The 19,737-nt window shown below is 32.7% G+C and overlaps 1 protein-coding gene across 1 annotated transcript in view; it reads left to right on the plus strand.

Annotated features, from left to right (window-relative positions):
* The window catches only part of Marf1 (meiosis regulator and mRNA stability factor 1-like protein), a 146,027-nt gene that overhangs the window by 92,156 nt on the left and 34,134 nt on the right, over positions 1 to 19,737 (plus strand). The window contains exons 15-18 of the mRNA XM_075375513.1: positions 9,346 to 9,596; positions 13,296 to 13,471; positions 15,129 to 15,349; positions 17,786 to 18,109. Of these exons, the coding sequence (XP_075231628.1) occupies positions 9,346 to 9,596; positions 13,296 to 13,471; positions 15,129 to 15,349; positions 17,786 to 18,109 (972 nt within the window). The remainder of the gene's footprint in view (positions 1 to 9,345; positions 9,597 to 13,295; positions 13,472 to 15,128; positions 15,350 to 17,785; positions 18,110 to 19,737) is intronic.

Here is a 19,737-nt window from a genome sequence, read left to right on the forward strand (position 1 = left end):
GATAGGTGCAGCTTATCTTCTATGCATCTAAAACATCTGTGTGGGTTCCACCATATTAAAAGCATACTTGTATGCACCTCCATCTGTTCTCCAGATGTTCATCTGCAACAGCATATCAGGGGTGATCATTTCAAATGCTGACCAAGCAACATCTTGGAGCTGGTCATTGTTGACATATCTGTGATTTCGGATGTTTTCTTTTACAATACCCCATAGTGCATTGTTAGATGTGGTGAGGTCAGGGCTTCTTGCTGGCGAAGCCAATGGAGCTGTAACTCTTCTGATCAATCCAGCAATTTTGAGAAATTTAATTGAGATGTCTGCACATTCAAAGCAAAATGCGCTGGATGGAGCACTATCTTGCAGAAATGTAATGATGTCAGTAATCCCTTTTGCCATTAATTCTGGAAGCAACCATTCACATTCTTAAATAACTGTGCCATCGAAAAAATGAGAACCAAGATATTCAGTTGTCATCCCAGCCTAAATCATAATATGAGGCTGATAGTGTTCGATTTCCTCAAAAAAGTAAGGATAGTCTTTTGCCTAGAAAAAACATTTCCGTTATGAAAGCTCTGCTAAATCACATACTCATCTGAGAACATGACGTTCTTTTTATCTTTTGCTCTCGGAAAGTGTTGCAACTGACATGCATACACACATCGATCAAGACTATTGTTACTCAACACATTAAATATAGCTGGATGAAAACATTTAACTTTCAAGTCCTTCTGCATGTGGTCTGCAGAATGTTTACGTGTTGATTTCATCGGTGATTGTTGAATCTTTCACAGCAGCAGACGTCTCAGCTTGAGTGCTTGCCCTCCCTTTGTGTGGCACATCAAGAAACTTCCCGTTGCAAAAGCCTTCTTCTCCCATGTTAGTAACCGTTTACCGTAATGGTGAAGATTTTCTAAAATGCACAAAGAAGTCATTCATAATGTTCTCTAATGTTTTACATGTGTGATCATTTCAAATGCTGACCAAGCAACATCTTGGAGCTGGTCATTGTTGACATATCTGTGATTTCGGATGTTTTCTTTTACAATACCCCATAGTGCATTGTTAGATGTGGTGAGGTCAGGGCTTCTTGCTGGCGAAGCCAATGGAGCTGTAACTCTTCTGATCAATCCAGCAATTTTGAGAAATTTAATTGAGATGTCTGCACATTCAAAGCAAAATGCGCTGGATGGAGCACTATCTTGCAGAAATGTAATGATGTCAGTAATCCCTTTTGCCATTAATTCTGGAAGCAACCATTCACATTCTTAAATAACTGTGCCATCGAAAAAATGAGAACCAAGATATTCAGTTGTCATCCCAGCCTAAATCATAATATGAGGCTGATAGTGTTCGATTTCCTCAAAAAAGTAAGGATAGTCTTTTGCCTAGAAAAAACATTTCCGTTATGAAAGCTCTGCTAAATCACATACTCATCTGAGAACATGACGTTCTTTTTATCTTTTGCTCTCGGAAAGTGTTGCAACTGACATGCATACACACATCGATCAAGACTATTGTTACTCAACACATTAAATATAGCTGGATGAAAACATTTAACTTTCAAGTCCTTCTGCATGTGGTCTGCAGAATGTTTACGTGTTGATTTCATCGGTGATTGTTGAATCTTTCACAGCAGCAGACGTCTCAGCTTGAGTGCTTGCCCTCCCTTTGTGTGGCACATCAAGAAACTTCCCGTTGCAAAAGCCTTCTTCTCCCATGTTAGTAACCGTTTACCGTAATGGTGAAGATTTTCTAAAATGCACAAAGAAGTCATTCATAATGTTCTCTAATGTTTTACATGTGTGTGGACATTTGTGGATCTACACATAAGCTAACAGTTAAGCTTTTACATAAGCTCTTTAACAATGAACACATTCATATCCACCATCATTCCACACCACTACGACTAAGGTCATACCACCACAATCAATACATTGAACGATCCCCATCACAGCTTATCCTTCCCACCTTTTCCAGCAGTAGGGTGCAATATCAGCAGTGAGAACTGGCAGCAGTAGAGCCCAATTAAGCTAGATTTATTACAGTGTAAAGAGATTTCCTGCCCTAATCCAGTGGGAAAAAGTATATATAGATGTATTTCCTTATATGTGGCTAATTTTGACATAGGTTTTTCTCAGTTTTATGTTAAATGTTGTGGTTGAAAAATGATATTAATTGTTTAATTTTTCTAGCGTATTTAATTGTGTCTGAATCTTCATTGTAAACTTGTTCTTTGTTAAACAGCACTTAAGGTTAGAAAAAGTACTGAAATGAAGTATTGAAATCTTTTGTTATGTGTAAATTTCTTATTTTCTGTAAAAGATATATTTAAGAGTATTTAGATAGGATTGGTTTGCTTGGGATTTCTCCCACCACCACCCCTTTTGGTTGCCCTAAAGCATACGATTAAATGTCTGTGCCATAAACAGCTACTGAGCCTTGAACAGTTTAGAGACCAGTATCCTAAATATCTGCTAGAGCTTACCTAACAGCGTGGGCGGACTAAGCGCAGTGCCATACACCACCAGCTTATGTGACCCAACCGCTCACTTGTCATATATTTGCTAAAATGGATAGGCACACCCCATCAACTATTAAAAATATATATGACATCCATAAATTAAAATTCATTTCATCGAGACAACAATTAGCTGCCACACATAGGTTGCTGAATGCCAGCAAGTACATGTCCACCATATTAAAGCACTTGGAGTCTTAATTGGCTGGTTTTTTTTTTTGTCTTCAGTCATTTGACTGGTTTGATGCAGCTCTCCAAGATTCCCTATCTAGTGCTAGTTGTTTCATTTCAGTATACCCCCAACATCATACATCCCTAACAATTTGTTTTAGTACTCCAAATGTTGCCTGCCTGCACAATTTTTTCCTTCTTCATGTCCCTCCAGTATTAAAGCCACTATTCCAGGATGCCTTAATATGTAGCCTATAAGTCTGTCTCTTCTTTTAACTACATGTTTCCAAATGCTTCTTTCTTCATCAATTTGCCGCAACACCTCTTCATTTGTCACTTTATCCACCCATCAGATTTTTAACAATCTCCTATAGCACCACATTTCAAAAGCTTCTAATCTTTTCTTCTCAGGTACTCCGATCGTCCAAGTTTCACTTCCGTATAAAGCTACACACCAAACATACTTTCAAAAATCTTTTCCTGATGTTTAAATTAATTTTTGATGTAAACAAATTATATTTCTGACCGAAGGCTCTTTCGCCTGTGCTATTTGGCATTTTATATCACTCCTGCTTTGTCCATATTTAGTAATTCTACTTCCCAAATAACAAAATTCTTCTACCTCCATAATCTTTTCTTTTCCTATTTTTACATTGAGTGGTCCATCTTCGTTATTTCTATTACATTTCATTACTTTTGTTATGTTCTTGTTTATTTTCATGCAGTAGGACTTCATCCATGCCGTTCATTGTTCCTTCTAAATCCTTTTTACTCTCAGCTAGAATTACTATATCATCAGCAAATCATAGCATCTTTATTTTTTCACCTTTTACTGTTACTTCGGATCGAAATTGTTCTTTAACATCATTAACTGCTAGTTCTATGTAAAGATTAAAAAGTAACGGGGATAGGGAACATTTTTGTACGGCTTCTTTCTTATGTTCTTCAATTATTACTGTTGCTGTTTGGTTTCTGTAAATATTAGCAATTGTTCTTCTATCTCTGTATCTGAACCCTAATTTTTTTAAAATGCTGAATATTTTATTCCAGTCTACGTTATCGAATGCCTTTTCTAGGTCTATAAACGCCAAGTATGTTCGTTTGTTTTTCTTTAATCTTCCTTCTACTATTAATCTGAGGCCTAAAATAGCTTCCCTTGTCCCTATACTTTTCCTTAAACCAAATTGGTCTTCTCCTAACACTTCTTCATTCTCCTCTCAATTCTTCTGTACAGAAGTCTAGTTTAGATTTTTGATGCATGGCTAGTTAAGCTAATTGTTCTGTATTCTTCACATTTATCTGCTCCTGCTTTCTTTAGTATCATGACTATAACAGTCTTTTTGAAATCTGATGGAACTTCCCCTTTTTCATAAATATTACACACCAGTTTGTATAATCTATCAATCGCTTCCTCACCTGCACTGCGCAGTAATTCTACAGGTATTCCGTCTATTCCAGGAGCCTTTCTGCCATTCCAATCTTTTAATGCTCTCTTAAATTCAGATCTCAAAATTGTTTCTCCCTTTCATCTTCTTTGACTTCTTCTTCCTCTATAACACCATTTTCTAATTCATTTCCTCTGTATAACTCTTCAATATATTCCACCCACCTATCGACTTTGCCTTTCGTATTATGTATCACTGTACCATCTTTGTTTTAACACATTATTAGATTTTAATTTATGTACCCCAAAATTTTCCTTAACTTTCCTGTATGTTCAGTATATTTTACCAATGTTCATTTCTCTTTCCACTTCTGAACCCTTTTCTTTAATCCACACTTCTTTCCCTAGTTTGCACTCCCTGTTTATAGTATTTCTTAATTGTCGATAGTTCCTTTTACTTTCTTCATCACTAGTACTCTTATATTTTCTACGTTCATCCATCAGCTGCATATATCGTATGAAATCCAAGGTTTTCTGCCAGTTCTCTTTGTTCCGCCTAAGTTCGCTGATGCTGATTTAAGAATTTCCTTTTTAACATTCTCCTATTCTTCTTCTACATTTTCTACCCTATCTTTTTTACTCAGACCTCTTGCAATGTCCTCCTCAAAAATCTTCTTTACCTTCTCTCTTCCTCAAGCTTCTCTAAATTCCACCGATTCATCTGACACCTTTTCTTCAGGTTTTTAAACCCCAGTCTACATTTCATTAACACTAAATTATGGTTGCTGTCAATGTCTGCTACAATGATGTAATCTATCTGATACCTTGCAGTATCACCTTGCTTTTTCCATGTGTAAATTCTCCTATTATGATTTTTAAACTGGGTGTTGGCAGTTACTAAATTATACTTTGTGCAAAACTCTATAAGTTAGTCCCCTTTTTCATTCCTTTTGCCAAGCCCATATTCACCCACTAAATTTCCTTGCCTTTTCCAATGCTTGAATTCTGAGCTCCAACTATTAATAAATTTTCATCTCCTTTTTATGTGTTAATAGCTTCATCAATTTCTTCGTATACACACTTTACCTCATCATCATCATGGTCACTTGTAGGCATATAGACGTGAACAATCTTGTCGGTTTAGGTTTCGATTTTATCCTTACTACAAATTATCCTTACTTCTCCGACTCGTAGAATGTTATTTTTTAATTTTCTGGTGACCCCTTCCTTAGTAGTCCCCACCCAGAGATCCGAATGGGGGACTAGACACCTTCGGAATATTTTACCAAGGAAGCCGTTTCCATAATTTTTATATGAAAATGCAGAGAGCTACATTTTCTTGGAAAAAAGCTGCTGTAATTTTCCATTGCTTTCAGCACATAGTACTCAGAGGATTGAGTGATATGGTCGTTTAAGTCGTCCTAACCTATACCCTTTAACAACTACTGAAAGAGCTGCTGCCCACTTTCATGAATCATTCCTTAGTCTGGCTCTCAACAGATACCTCTCCGATATGGTTGCACTTTTGGTCCGGCTATTCTGTATCACTGAACACTCAAGCCCTCTCACCAACAGCAAGGTCTCATGATTCATAGAGGGAGAATTGGCTGGTGGTCAGCCATATATATATCTCTAGGTTAGCTTCACACAGCAGTGCGGTAGGAGTCTTTTCCCGTAGGTAAACTACTAATGTTGATTGAACAAAGCAACCGCATGAAGGAACTCCCACACGGTCCGACAATGTGGCTGTTGTCACATTGACTTGCCACTTGTTAGTGGCCAGTTTTCCCATTGACTTCTAAATTTCAGGGTGGCCCAGTCTGTGACCCCCCCAAGAGCAGGGCAGTGTTGAGGAATATAATCATTTTCACTGTGTAACATAATACATGGTAATAAACAATTATAAAAAAAAAATTTATTTGAAAAATATTAATCGATGTAGCCCCTAAATAGCAAACATAATGATGTTAGAAAATATATATCCACTGTTTGTTGGTGTTCATAGGTAAAGGAAAGTAACTCAAAGAGGTACTGATAAATCCATTTTATTTTGTTGTAGTTAATGACAGATTTTTATCTATATCTGTCATTTACTACATTATGCAAATAGATTATAACATCACAGATTAGCTTATTATCAAGATAAAATTAATCTTAAGATTAGATCTTTGTGAAAAATTAATCATTGTGCCACCTTGGAATTGAGTTTTTTTTTATTCCATTGCCTCTTTACATCTTCTATTGTTTTGTTACTGATGAATGTTTGATGGATTTTCATTACCATAATCTTGTCTGCAAAATCCTTATACTATTTTTATTGTTTGTTGGGAAATGCTGAGTGTATAATTTAGAACAACTATTTTTCTATCATATTCAGATTACATTCAATGTGAACAAACCTTTTTGTTTCTTGGACTTGTAGTAGCTGTCAATTAACTTGTATTCCATTCATTTGCCATTTGTGTCATTTGCCATACTTGCACCAGAATGAACAGTTCTTTTAAGAAATTTTGCTTTATGAAGGCATTAATTTTAAAAGAGTTGTTATTTTTAATTGACATTGGCATTTTAATGGCTGTGTATGTAATTAAATAAATAAATGTTTTTTTGATATGTGTATTTTGACTTTATTTATATTATGTTGTCTCTTCTAAAGATAAAGAACAGGGTACACTTATACACAAGGTAGTACATATGAATAAAAACTATAATCAGATTCACTAAAGTGCAGTGCATATTTTTAACTTTGATTAAACAATTAAACATTAAATTATTTTTACCATTTCTCTCTTTGATAAATAATTTAATTCCATCCTTGGAGCAGAATGTAATTAAAAATTTTTTTTTTCTTAACGTGTCATTTTTGCGTATTATTTTCATTTAGTAAATAATTCTATTTTATCAGAACATTGATGTATAACATTTAATTAAAAATATCAGCAGCATTTTAGAAATAAATGTTTACAGTCTCAGCAATCAACATTTTTAATTTTTAGTTATTTTTTAAATTAAATTATATTAAATAACTTGCTAAAGTATTAAAAGAGGATTAATGAACAGAAGCAGAGGTAGAAATATTAATTTTAATAATGTTGTCTCATCTGTTGTTTAGTGTCTGAGATGTGTTGTATTTTATTAAAACAAACCTGCTTCAAGGAGTTGGGGATTGTAAAACTATCTGTTGTTTAGATATCCATAAATAGAGCTTTCATAATACAGGATGTAAAAAAAAAGAATATCAGTGTTTTAAAGCTATTTAATATTTCTTAACTTTAACTTACAGTAATGAATTGCAAATAAAATGAAAGAGTAGTTCTTACAGTGTTTCCCTACAATTGTTCCATGTCATCTTCTTTCATCATATGGCACACATCCAACCGTTAGGAGAGTGTCTCATACTTTAACCAGGTGTATGAAGTAATGAGAACAAAAGCTGCTTCAATCCTGTGTCTCAAATCAGGTAGATCAGTAGGTAACAGAAGCAAGCAGGCCCATACACATGATCCTATAAAGATAGAATCCCAAAGGAAAAAAATGACATAGGGTCAGATCAAGTGACCTTAGAGGCCACTGGAAACAAGCTCTGTCGTTGAGTCCATGCCAAACAATCTAGTGGTTAGGGAAAACATTTAACCGATCCTGTTATGTCATTAAGGAGCTGGGCCATCTTGTCAAATAAAATATTTTTGTTCATCTTGTAGTCTAGGAAGAGCCATGTATGTAGCATATCTAAATATGCAACTCTTGTGCTGCTTACTTCAGAGAATAAGAATGACCTGTGAAGTTGCTGTTGCATATTGCACAGAAAACGGTTAATTTTGGGAGTCCCTTTTGTATTGTAAGAGTTCAAGGAAATTTTCTGACACCCCTCCTCCTGAAAGAGCTATTATGTATGTTAACTTTTCTACTAAGATAAAATGTAGACTCACCACTAAACTTAATATGGTAAGGAAAGTCATATCCTCATGCTCCAACAATTCAGTTGGCATGCACTGTGCAGTTGGTAGGCCTCAAATTCTCTAACAACTGTAAACATTATGAACATATATGTAAGCATTTCCTTAAAACATTTCATTCAGGATCTACCATTTTTGTTGGTGGTGCTGTCAAGCAGAAAGATAGGGAATCAATTTATGGCCTTGTGCGCAACTAATAATGTACTTTTTGCTCTTTGATTCTAGCCATAAATTAACATACTATACACTTTATCCAAACGATATTCTAACAAATTAAAACCCCGATATTCTTTTTTTTACACTCTGTATTATACATTTCTTCTTTAGTATGATTTGTTCATTGTAAAGTATAAATACAGGTAATTTGATTTATAAGTACCATTAGCTAAATATGTAAATTGAAAAAAAATTTCAGATGTGTTGGAAATTAATTACTCGTTTTGTGTATAAACCCACTCTTGATCTATTTGCAATTGAAAATAGTGTATTCATAGTTGTCAAAATAAAAATAGAATTCAAAATTTTGTTCAAATTATTTTCATTAAATGTACTGATGATCTGTGATTTTGTTAAAAAAATCAATTTTATTGTTAATACTTGTTTAGCTGTAAAATAAATACCAGGTTAAATATTCAAATACCTGATTTTATATTCTGTTTTGATTGGTGTATTCCTTATTATTTGTTTAAAGATGTGCATATGTTATGTTAAGTTAATCCTATAATGTATATTGTATTTAATTTAAGGACAATTAATAAAAATTAAAAAAAAATAACTACTAAGCATGTATGCACTGAGTAGTAGTAGTATAATATGGCATCCTCAAACACTAACCCAAGATGCTAAATAAACAACCAATGGTTTTTTCTTTTTTTTTTAGGGGGAGGGATTGAACACTTAAGTTGCTTGTTTGAAGTCTAGCTTTATTCCTAAACTGCTTGAAGTTCCAGCAGCTGGGTTACAACCAGCATATTATCTTTTGCTGTTTGGGCAGGTTAATTAGTATAGAATAATGGCATTAATAAGTACTAATTCTCTTGAGTTTGGAAACACCAAACGTTAACTGTAATTATGTTACCAGCTTGTGAGAAGTATATTCTGATCTAGAATAAAATTGGCTTTCTTGGCAATAATATTGTGAATTTCATAATAAAATTTTGATCATTTTTTATTTAAACAAATGAACAAAATATTATCTGAAAATGAGTTGTGTTCCTTAAATTGTTTACATGATGTTTTAATTATGTTTGTGTAGGTACGATTAAAAGCACCTGCAAAAAAAAATTATAAATTTTTTCGTCTTGTTTTTATAGGATAGTAATACTGTGCAGCATTGTCAACAACAAGCGAATCAGTTGCAACAATCTCAACAGTTGCCAGCACAACAGCAAGCAGGGTTTTTGGTTTGCACTATACATGCTCGAATTTTACATTGCAGTAATGATAAAGGCTGGGCTGAGCAGGAGACTCCTGGTTTACCATGCCTAAGGGTTGCATTAGCTGAATTTACTTCCAGAATTCATGCTCTTATACACAGTCATAATAATATGCTACCTCTAACAAGGTATATATTTTATTTTTATTTATTTCAATTTATTATTTTATTACGTGTAAACTATGTGTTCATTGTAGCATTATTTATTTATTTACAATTGTCATTATCTTTTGTTTAGAGCATCAGAATTTTATTTTATGGTTAGTTATAATTTACTTTAGAATAAGTTAATTATTATGTTTGGTAAGAACAGTTTGATAAATCAGTCTATGCCTTATTGCACTCTAGTTTGTTAGCATCATTTCACTGCATATTCTTGTGCAAATATAATCGCAGATGAGTTCTGTTCAAAAACATAATTAAACTTTTTTTCTTTAGTGCTTATAGAGATATTTTGAATTGTGCGGTTCGCATCATTATACAGTGTAGGTATTAATGAACTATTGCTAGCCACCCATGTGTGTCTATGATGAGTAGTTTTGTGTAATGTTCGTACTTAGTAGGGGATGTATAGTGCCTCTGATGATTTTTGTGATGAGTAACTTGCGAAATCAAAAGTTACAGTGAAATTTTTGGTCAACCTTCCAAAAATTTACTGAAATACAAAATTACTAGAGGCTTATGAATAGGAGCTTTGAGGAGTATAAAATGCTGCTTTGCGTGGTATTTGACGCTCACTAGCTGCCTGATTACAATGCTGTGAGCAGTCAGGTATTTTAAAAGCGATTGAGGATCTGATGGTGGTGAATGTTGAGGAAAGGCATTGATATCAATAAACAGGTCCCATGTTGCCCAAGTGAAAAATCTGGTGAGATAGATTCGATATTTAATAGCAGTGAAATAACAGAATAGACTTGGATTTTGGTGGGTTCACATAAAAAAATTGTTCCTAAAAAATTAGTTACTACCAAGTTCATTTTGAAACTCGTGAAACAAGAAAAAAAAGATAATAGTGTAGTAATGTGTCTAAAACTTGTGAATCATGCAAATGATAAAACCTTGTTGTTAACAGTGAGACATGGATGTATGAATATGATGTGTATATAAAGTTTAGTAATTATAGCAGGCTGGAAAATGTCACAGCATGAAAAAAAGCACACAAAAGTTGTTCAAACACAAAGGTGATGTTGGCCATATTTTTTGATACCAAAGGTATTATTTACTGTGAGTTACTGTCTGAATGGCTAACGGTCAGTCATCACTATGACCTAGAAGTCACCACACAAAAATGTGAGAGTGAAGAGATCATAACTTTGGTGTGCCCACCAGCTCAAATAAAAAAGTGTGTACAACAGGCAGGAGAATACAGGGTGTCCATAAAGTCTTTCTACGATCACAAAGATTTATTACAAAAAACTATTGCAGTTAAGCTGTGCGGTTAATGGCCAAAGAAAGAAAAAGTTATCAAGTTTTTTTACCATGTCTATAAACTTCAACATGTGCGCCTTTTGTCGCTCGCAAAATGTCCAATCAATAATCAGTTTCATGCCATGTGTTGGTCAACAACAATGTGTCCAGATCAGGTACGGGTGTTCCATAGACTCTGTCCTTAACATAACCCCAGAGGAAAAAATCTGAGAGAGTTGTGGCTGGTGATTGTGGGGGCCAGAGAGTGGACCCGACGCACCCGATCCATTTGCCGTGAAATGATTCATTCAGAAAATCTCTAACTAGTAATAGCCAATGTGGTGGTGCGCCATCCTGCTGGAAAACCAGTCTAGGTTGAAAGTCATTTATTTGAGGTATAGCAAAGTGTTTCAGCATATCCAGGTAAATATTAGCTGTTATTGATTAGTCAATGAAAAACAAGGGTCAAATGATTCTGTTGTATATTAAACCGCACCAAACATTCACTTTAGGGGAATCTCTAACTTTTTCCTTGGTAATGTACAGATTTTCTGAGCCCCATATTCTCACATTATGCCTGTTTACTTTCCCTGAGGTGTGGAAAGTAACCTTATCTGAAAAACACACATGCTGCAGTTACTCATTGTTATCAATCCAATACAAAATCTCAGTCGCAAAGGTAGCACAACGAGGGCCATCATCTGGCTGTAAATGTTACAATATCTGAAGTTTATACATTTATAAAATTTTGTGCACTTTTTTTGTACACTTGTACAAAATTTTGTGCATTGTTGACCAGGGAATCCGTAGTTCACAAGATGCACGAGGTGTAGATTTGGAAGAGTTAGGTAGAAATGCTTAGCCGGCCTCCGTGGTGCGAGTGGTAACATGTCGACCTTTCATCTGGAGGTCTCTGGTTTGAATCCTGGTCGGGCACAGCATTTTCACACACGCTACAAATCATTCATTTCAAAAAAAAAAAGGTAGTAATGCTTACTGTACAACCTCAAACTTCTCTTCACTAACAGATGACAGATGGCTGCCCTGTGCCCTGTTTGCAGAAGGTTGACTACACTTCCACTCTCTTTAAACTTTGATACTGTACAACAATACTCTTACTATCAGGTGCTGGTTGTCCATATTTCCTTCTAAAATTTCGCTGCACAGTATTCTGTGATTTCGACTCGTGATACCACAACACACATTGCACTTTCTCTTGGATTGACGCCATTTTATAAAAAATTGTTCACAGTGCCCTCTACCTGCAACAATATATAAAAAAAACTTTATAAGTTTTTCTTTCTTTTACCACAAACCCCATAGCTGTAACTGTAATAGTTTTTTTTGTAATCTTGGAAAGACTTTATGGACACCTGTACTTTAAATGATATTAATTGTATATTGCTGTAAATATTCAATAATTTTTTTTTGGATAGACCTTAAATTAATACTTTTTAACATGTTTTACTACATGGTACAATTAAATTTTACCTTATAATGAATATTGTTCCCTGTGTTTATACTTGCATTTATTTGTAGTTTTCATGTTTATCTTATTACATTTTACATTGTTTTGTTATTTTGGGCACTTTTCTTTACTTTGTACTTCAGTTTATTTCTTAAAAAGTATGTTTCAAGGAAACTGAGATTTCTTTTATTTTATACCATTTTCCAGTTTTCTTTATTATTTATCACTATTTGGTTGTATTTGTTAGTGTCAGCTGCATTTTAAATCAAATTCACTTCATTATTATCATTTTTTTTTAATGTTTCATAAAAGAGAAAGACTAATTTCTGTGTAGCATTAAATATTAACCGACTATCAGGGAAACATTACTTATTAGCTATGGTAATCGTAGTCTGTTATCTTGTTATACATTCGGCTGTCATCCATTCTGTTCCATTGCTGATAAAGCAGAGATTAATTAAAAAGAAAACCTTAATATTTTTTTACTATAGTGAAATATCTCTGAGTAATCTATTTTCCACTATAGTTATAGTTTCATTTTAAAGGAAACTCATAAACAGTACTCTAATGTAGAACTACTTGTTAGAAATTTCTTTAGGCTGACATTTTTATGAATCGGAACATACATTTTTTATATAAAATTTCTTTCTACTGCTCATACTATAGTGAATGAAGATATACTAATTGTTTTTAATGATCAGTTCTGTTTACGCAAAGTTAATTTTTTTTTAATTTATGGCTGTAATATGTTTAAGATTATTATAATAAACAAGTGTAAGATTATAACTTTCTTATAAGTCACTAAGACTATAAGGATATATAACAACTAGGGATTAAATATCTGTTGCTGGTAGCTTCATCAGTCTCTTAAAGATAGTATTAATATTATAACAATTTCATTGTTAAAAAATGAAGATATCAATTTAATTTTACTGTATTATGGATTTTTGCAGTTTATGTGATTGTTATGAGGCAGAATTTGGCTCGTTAAAATTGGATGAAAATGGTGTACCACTTGAACATTTATTAACATGTGTCTCTGGTGTAGAATTACAAGTTGGGGATTCTCTAGCAAAATATTTACGTGCTGCACCTAAGAATTCTCAAAGTTATGAAGATAAAAGTGATGGTAATAATACTTATTATTTTATATTTATTGGGTTATGATTATGAGGCCTATTCAAAAACTAATAATTCTTATTGGCCATTACAAATAGACCGACTGCCTTTGTGCAATAGCCACTGGTAACCTGTAAATTTCTTATAAACATTGAAGAAACATTTTCAAAAACAAGCTCTTATTTGAAGATATTTTTGTAATATTCTTGTAAGAAGAAACAATTTCTTGTAAACAAGTTGATGAAACATTGAATCTTCATTGTTACCCTCCCATTAAAGTGTGAAATGATGGCATGATTCTTTTTTTTCTTCAGTGAAAGTACTTAGTACACTGCCAAGATCCATTGATAATGTGTCGTGTTTACACTATGATCCGATGCTATAAGATGTCAGTGACAGAAATTCAGAGAGGTACAGAGATGTGCATGAAGAGGAAAGAGCAATACTCTGTCATATTTAAATGTTAAACAAATTTGCTTGATAAACATCGTTTTGAGATCTCAAGCAAATTCATGAAACCTGGAACTACCTAATGTTAGAAGTTTATTGTAAAGCTTTAGAGGTCATTCTAAAAGAAATCATTAAGATAAAGACTGGCTATACTGTGCAAAGATAGCCTGGCTAACCGATGAAAAAGGTTCTGTATGGGGGTAGGTACCGTAGTGATGGTTCTTCAACAAGTGTGCTTTAAAGCTAGTTTTTATGTTATACGCATCTGTATGTGAACAGTATAATAAGGCGACATAATCTAGTGTGAGAAGAATGTTGGAAATTTTATTTTATAATACAATAGTAACAACATTTTTTGTAGGAATTTTTTTTTGGTACCATCTACCCAGTCAGAACTTAATTTTGAAATAGCCTTCATACTTTATCTTTCAGAGAACCTCATTATATTTTACGTTTAAAGTAGTGCTGTTGGAATTTTTTTGATATGTAGTATGGTGAACTTGTTTAGTGGATCAACATTATTTTAAATTCTGTAAAATGGCTATTATTCAGCTAAATCTTTGCTCTTTTTCTTTAAGTATTATATTTTTAATTCTTTACTCTGAATTTTCTTCTTTTTTACCCTAGAGTTCTTCCACATACTTCACTGATCTTAACTTACGGCTATTTTGAATGTCCAGTTAGATGTATATCTTCCATGCCTGTGGTTTTGTGAAGTTAGATTTGGCCTGTTTTATGAATAAAATATGTTTGTAACATTTTCTAAAATCTAGCAATTTTTAATCGGAGTTTATTTTAATAGTATCTATTCAAAATGACTGTAGTGCGTATAACAGGATTTTCTCAAATTTTGTAACAGTACTATCTCATACTAGTTAAGTGTAGTCTGCGTATTTCTTTTGAAAAATTATATTTCAGTCATTTTTACACAAATACTGAAAGATATTGATGTAAGATGATTAAATAAAAATAATGGTACAAATTGTTAAAATGGTTTTCTAATTGTTTATAAACTATTCCAAATAAAGTCAAGAATGAGTTACATTCATTAATGACCCTACATTCATTTTTTATAGTGATTGTAGCTTGGTGATCTCTTTAAAGCTGTTAATATAATAATACATGTAACGTATTATTAATTAAGCATTTACTATTTTTAAATACATATAAATATTAATTTTAATCATTATTATTGAATTTAATCGATCTGATTGCAGATAGTATTAAAAGTGGAACAGTAAGTCCATCTTTGGCGTACAACTTACATGTGTTCAGTAAAGAATTAGTAGATCTTTTAAAATCACAACCTCATTGTGTTCTGTCATTTAATAAATTTATACCTGCTTATCATCATCATTTCCGTCGTCAGTGTCGTGTTGCTGATTATGGTTTTACTAGACTTATAGATTTATTTGAAGCGATGCCAAATATTATTCAGGTAACTATCAAAACTTGTGTAATACTGGGTTAGGATATCTATAATTAATTGTTTTCTTATATTTTTGATATAATTGAAATGTTAAAAAATAATCAGACCCGTAAGTAATATTATATAAAGAAATTACTTGTACTTTATTTTTTTTATAAAACTAATTCATATCATTTTATATATATTTATTCATTTTTATATATTTAAGTGGTTATTTTACTAGTTTTTCACCATCTTTAACCCTTCCTCTATTACACATATATTGGCATGTAATAAATATTATTTACAGTGAATTTTTTGTATTATTTTTTTTTTTTGATAAATAAAAATCTATTATAAAATGTTTTTTTCATCCAGCCGCAGAGGCTCTAATATCTTTGATATGTTATGAAAAGAATCAAGATCTCGAATATTAATAAAAACTTTATAGAACTAGTGAAAAAAATTATTTAATTTGAAAATATTTCTTTACAACAATCATTAACTGAGGTGTCGCAACCGTAGTGTCACTGAAATATCTAATATATAGAGTGAACATAAATTAAATTAAATTGTGATTTTATTCAAACCTAGTGTAAATACTAGAATTACTGATGATCTTGAATAAACATGCTGGCACAATGTAATGACAGGAGCAATCATCAGTTGAGCAGACTACCATGCAGGAGAAAGTAATGTGCATACTGTGGTTTCATGAAAGCAGATCTGTTATTACGCTTCGTTGATGTTTTTGTTTAGAGAATGGCTGTGATCCTTCTAATAAAAGACTGTTAAATGTTGGTATTAGCATTTTGAATATACAGGAAGTGTAGTAACCAAAAAAGTGCTGGCAGATCTCCTGTCTCCAAGGAAGTTGTAGTTCAAGTAAGAGAAATTTTTCAGAGAAGCCCGAGTAAATCGACTCATCATGCGAGTTTAGAACTGGGAATACTGCAATCGACAATCATGAAAGTTCTTCACAAGCAGCTATAACTTCATGCATGCAAAATTCAGTTGGTGTGTGCAACTGAAGATGATAAACCCCACTCCATTATAATTTTTCAGTGGAAATTCTTGATAAAGTGAACAAAGGTTTTTAGAAAAAGTATTGTTTTTTGATGAAGCAACATTCCATGTTTCTGGTCACATTAACCATCATAATTGTCAGATTTGGAATAGTGAGATCCCTTAAGCCATTTAACAAAGGCAAAGTGTTAGCCCGAACTTTGTTTGCTATCCGTTGACTGCTTATGAAATGAGTAAATCATTCATTGAGCCAATGGTATTAGCGCTGTCTAGACAGTTTAAAGGAGTACATAGTATCTCAAATTGAATATCGGCAACCCAATATTTACTTCCAGCAAGATTGTGTACCAACACTGGGATTTACATGTTAGGGACTATCTACATGAATAATTCCTCAACGTTGGGCTAACTGTGATGGACAATTTCTGTCCACCTCGATCCCTTTATGTTACACCATTGAATTTCTTTCTGTGAGGATTTTATCAAAGATGGGTGTATGTAATGAAGGTTGTCAACATAAATGAACAAAAAAAAAGAATCAAAGGTGTAATTAATGGAATACTTCAGATATTCTTCATAATGTACATAATGAAATTAAATCATCTCAGTTCATATATATGATCACCAGGAGATGGTGATCTGGGGTCTGTGTAGAAAAGTAGTTTGTACATTTTTTTTAGTAAACATTGAGAATCCTTCAGATTGTTTGAGAAGAATTATTTTGCATTTCAATTTTATTCATTAATTAAATACGTAAGATTACTTAACAGTAATTTTAATAGTATTTCCTTTTCTGTTTGAGGTCTCATTACACGCTGTGTTGCAATTTAAGATCTATTAGAATTGGATAGAAAGATTCAGAAAAATAAGATTAAAACTTAAAAAATAATTTAAAGAAGTTTTATTTTTAATAAAACTTGCTTGCGTTTTTAAAAAAAATAAAGCTTAACTTATACTCAATTAATGTTCAATTTTATATCAAGAAACTCTACATTTGGTGAATGCCTGAAAAGGTAAAGTGAACATAGTGTTCACTTTACCTTTTAGTAGTTCCATAGTGGAACTATACCAAAGAACAATATGAACTATACTGAACAATATGGAACTAATGAAATTTTCCAGACTGACAATTTTGTTATGAAGTTATATAATTTTATTCCAGAAATTTACTTGATTAACCTTTTGGATGCAATACTACAACCTGTAAATGAGCACTTTGGAGATATAACAATGGATTTTTCGAGTAGTTGTGTAGAATTTTCGTTTTGATGTTCATATAGATTAAATTCAAAAAATTAATTTGCATGAGCCACACAGCATTTTAATATGTTGACTTGTTTGGAAGGTTGTTGTAGTTTGGCAGTGCAGTATGAAAACATTTTCTAAACGATCTTTTCTACAAGTATTTATAACTAATTTTTTAAACTTTTGCTATTTCAGATTATGGGTGAAGGTAATAAACGTACATTAACATTAACACATAGATCACAGATGCGTCGTTTTAGTACCGATTTGTTAAGAGTATTGCGATCACATTCAAGTAAGCAAGTAAATATTAAAGAATTACCTGTCATGTTTGAACGTCATCTTGGAAAGACTTTTGATCCTGTTGATTATGGTCTTTGTTACTTAACTGATTTGTTGTCACAATTAATGGAAAATACTGTTGTCATTTCAAATTATGGCGGAAATATGTTTGTTGCTATACCTAAACGCGATCAAACTGTAGAAGAAATTGAAAGAACCAAACTATTTGCTCAAGAGGTAAGTAATTATTTTTTACATACATACACACATGCATGTACATAACACATATGTACGCATGTACATAAGTGGAATGCAGATTATTCAGATTGACCTTGGCAAGGCTGAATCTGGATATTTAGAAAATTAAAAAAGGTTAATCATATGTACTGGACATATCATTCTAACATGTAATGGGAATCTTACTTAAAAAAATATGAAAAATAAAAAAATAAATACATTTAAGTAAAATTAAAAGATATTCAGAACTTTCATGTAATATAATAAAACCAGATACAGTAATAAATTATAAAAAATCCAATAAAAGTCAGAATTTAAAAAAATTATCTGATAGAGATTACAGTGTTATCCTACCGATTTGGGTATGAGAATTAGATGAAACATAATATGTAAATTAATGTACGTGAAGTACATAAGAAAAGGAAACTGATTAAGACAAGTGGTTAAACGAAGTGGAATCTTGATAACTACATTAAAAGAGTCAGTAGAAAGAGAAAGGAAGGGAGAAAGAAGAAGGATAAAAAGTTAATAGAAGAGGTGAAGATTGGTAACAAGGGAACGAAGAAGAACTCACCGGGTTGGTCCAGTGGTGAACACATCTTCCCAAATCAGCTGATTTGGAAATGTGAGAGTTCCAGTGTTCATTCAGGTCCTAGTAAAGGCAATTACTTTTATTTGGATTTGATTGCTAGATTGTGGATACCGATATTCTTTGGTGGTTGGGTTTCAATTAACCACACACACATCTCAGGAATGGTCAAACTGAGACTGTAGATGACTACCTTCATTTACACTCATACACATCATCCTCATTCAACCTCTGAAGTAGAGGCTAAACAGGAAAAAAAGGGAACGAAGGAGAATGCTTGGAGCCGAAATGGAGATAACAATGGTATAAGGGACCTGCTGCACCAGACAGAATACCAAATGATGTTTTATATAAAATGTCACTTAAAAAATATGTAAGAAAAAACTTACAAAGGAAAAAAGTATTGAAGAGAAATTGAGTTAAGTTACTTTGTCGTATAAAAAATATTACTTCTTAAAAATTACAGTAAGTTTAATAAATTAAAACAACTAACAATCAGTCTAAACATACCTTAAAAATATTATTTCTTCTTAAAATTTTGTAATCTATACTTGTGTAACCTCGTGCGTAATGTTTATCTTCGTTTACGGGCTGCAAGATCTAAAGATGATTGCATTTTTTTATTGCTCTAATCAGTCCATAGCAATAAACAAACTGTCAAGAGCATTTTCATATGAAGACCCTAGGAGGAAGTTGTTGCCTTCTTTTTCACCTGTTAGTTGATCATCTTCTCATACCACCTCTACGATCTTGGTAACCTGGATCAGGGTCATCATTGATCATCCATTTATTGACACTGTCGAAATGTCAATCTGTACTACCTGGAATCTCGTCTGTGAACTTCTTTATATTTTTTACATCTTCATGATGCATTTCACCAATGTCATGCTTTTGACAGAATTCAGCCACCATATAACAGCAGTTTTTTAAATTAATATCTTTGATCATCTTAATCATGCTGCTTATATCTTCATTATCAGCCAAAAGAAATCGTTTCATTAATTTTTTGCAGTAAAAGCGTTTCTGGGAAACAATAACT

Source organism: Lycorma delicatula, chromosome 9, assembly GCF_047948215.1.
Source record: "Lycorma delicatula isolate Av1 chromosome 9, ASM4794821v1, whole genome shotgun sequence".
NCBI classification, from domain to species: Eukaryota; Metazoa; Arthropoda; class Insecta; order Hemiptera; family Fulgoridae; genus Lycorma; species Lycorma delicatula.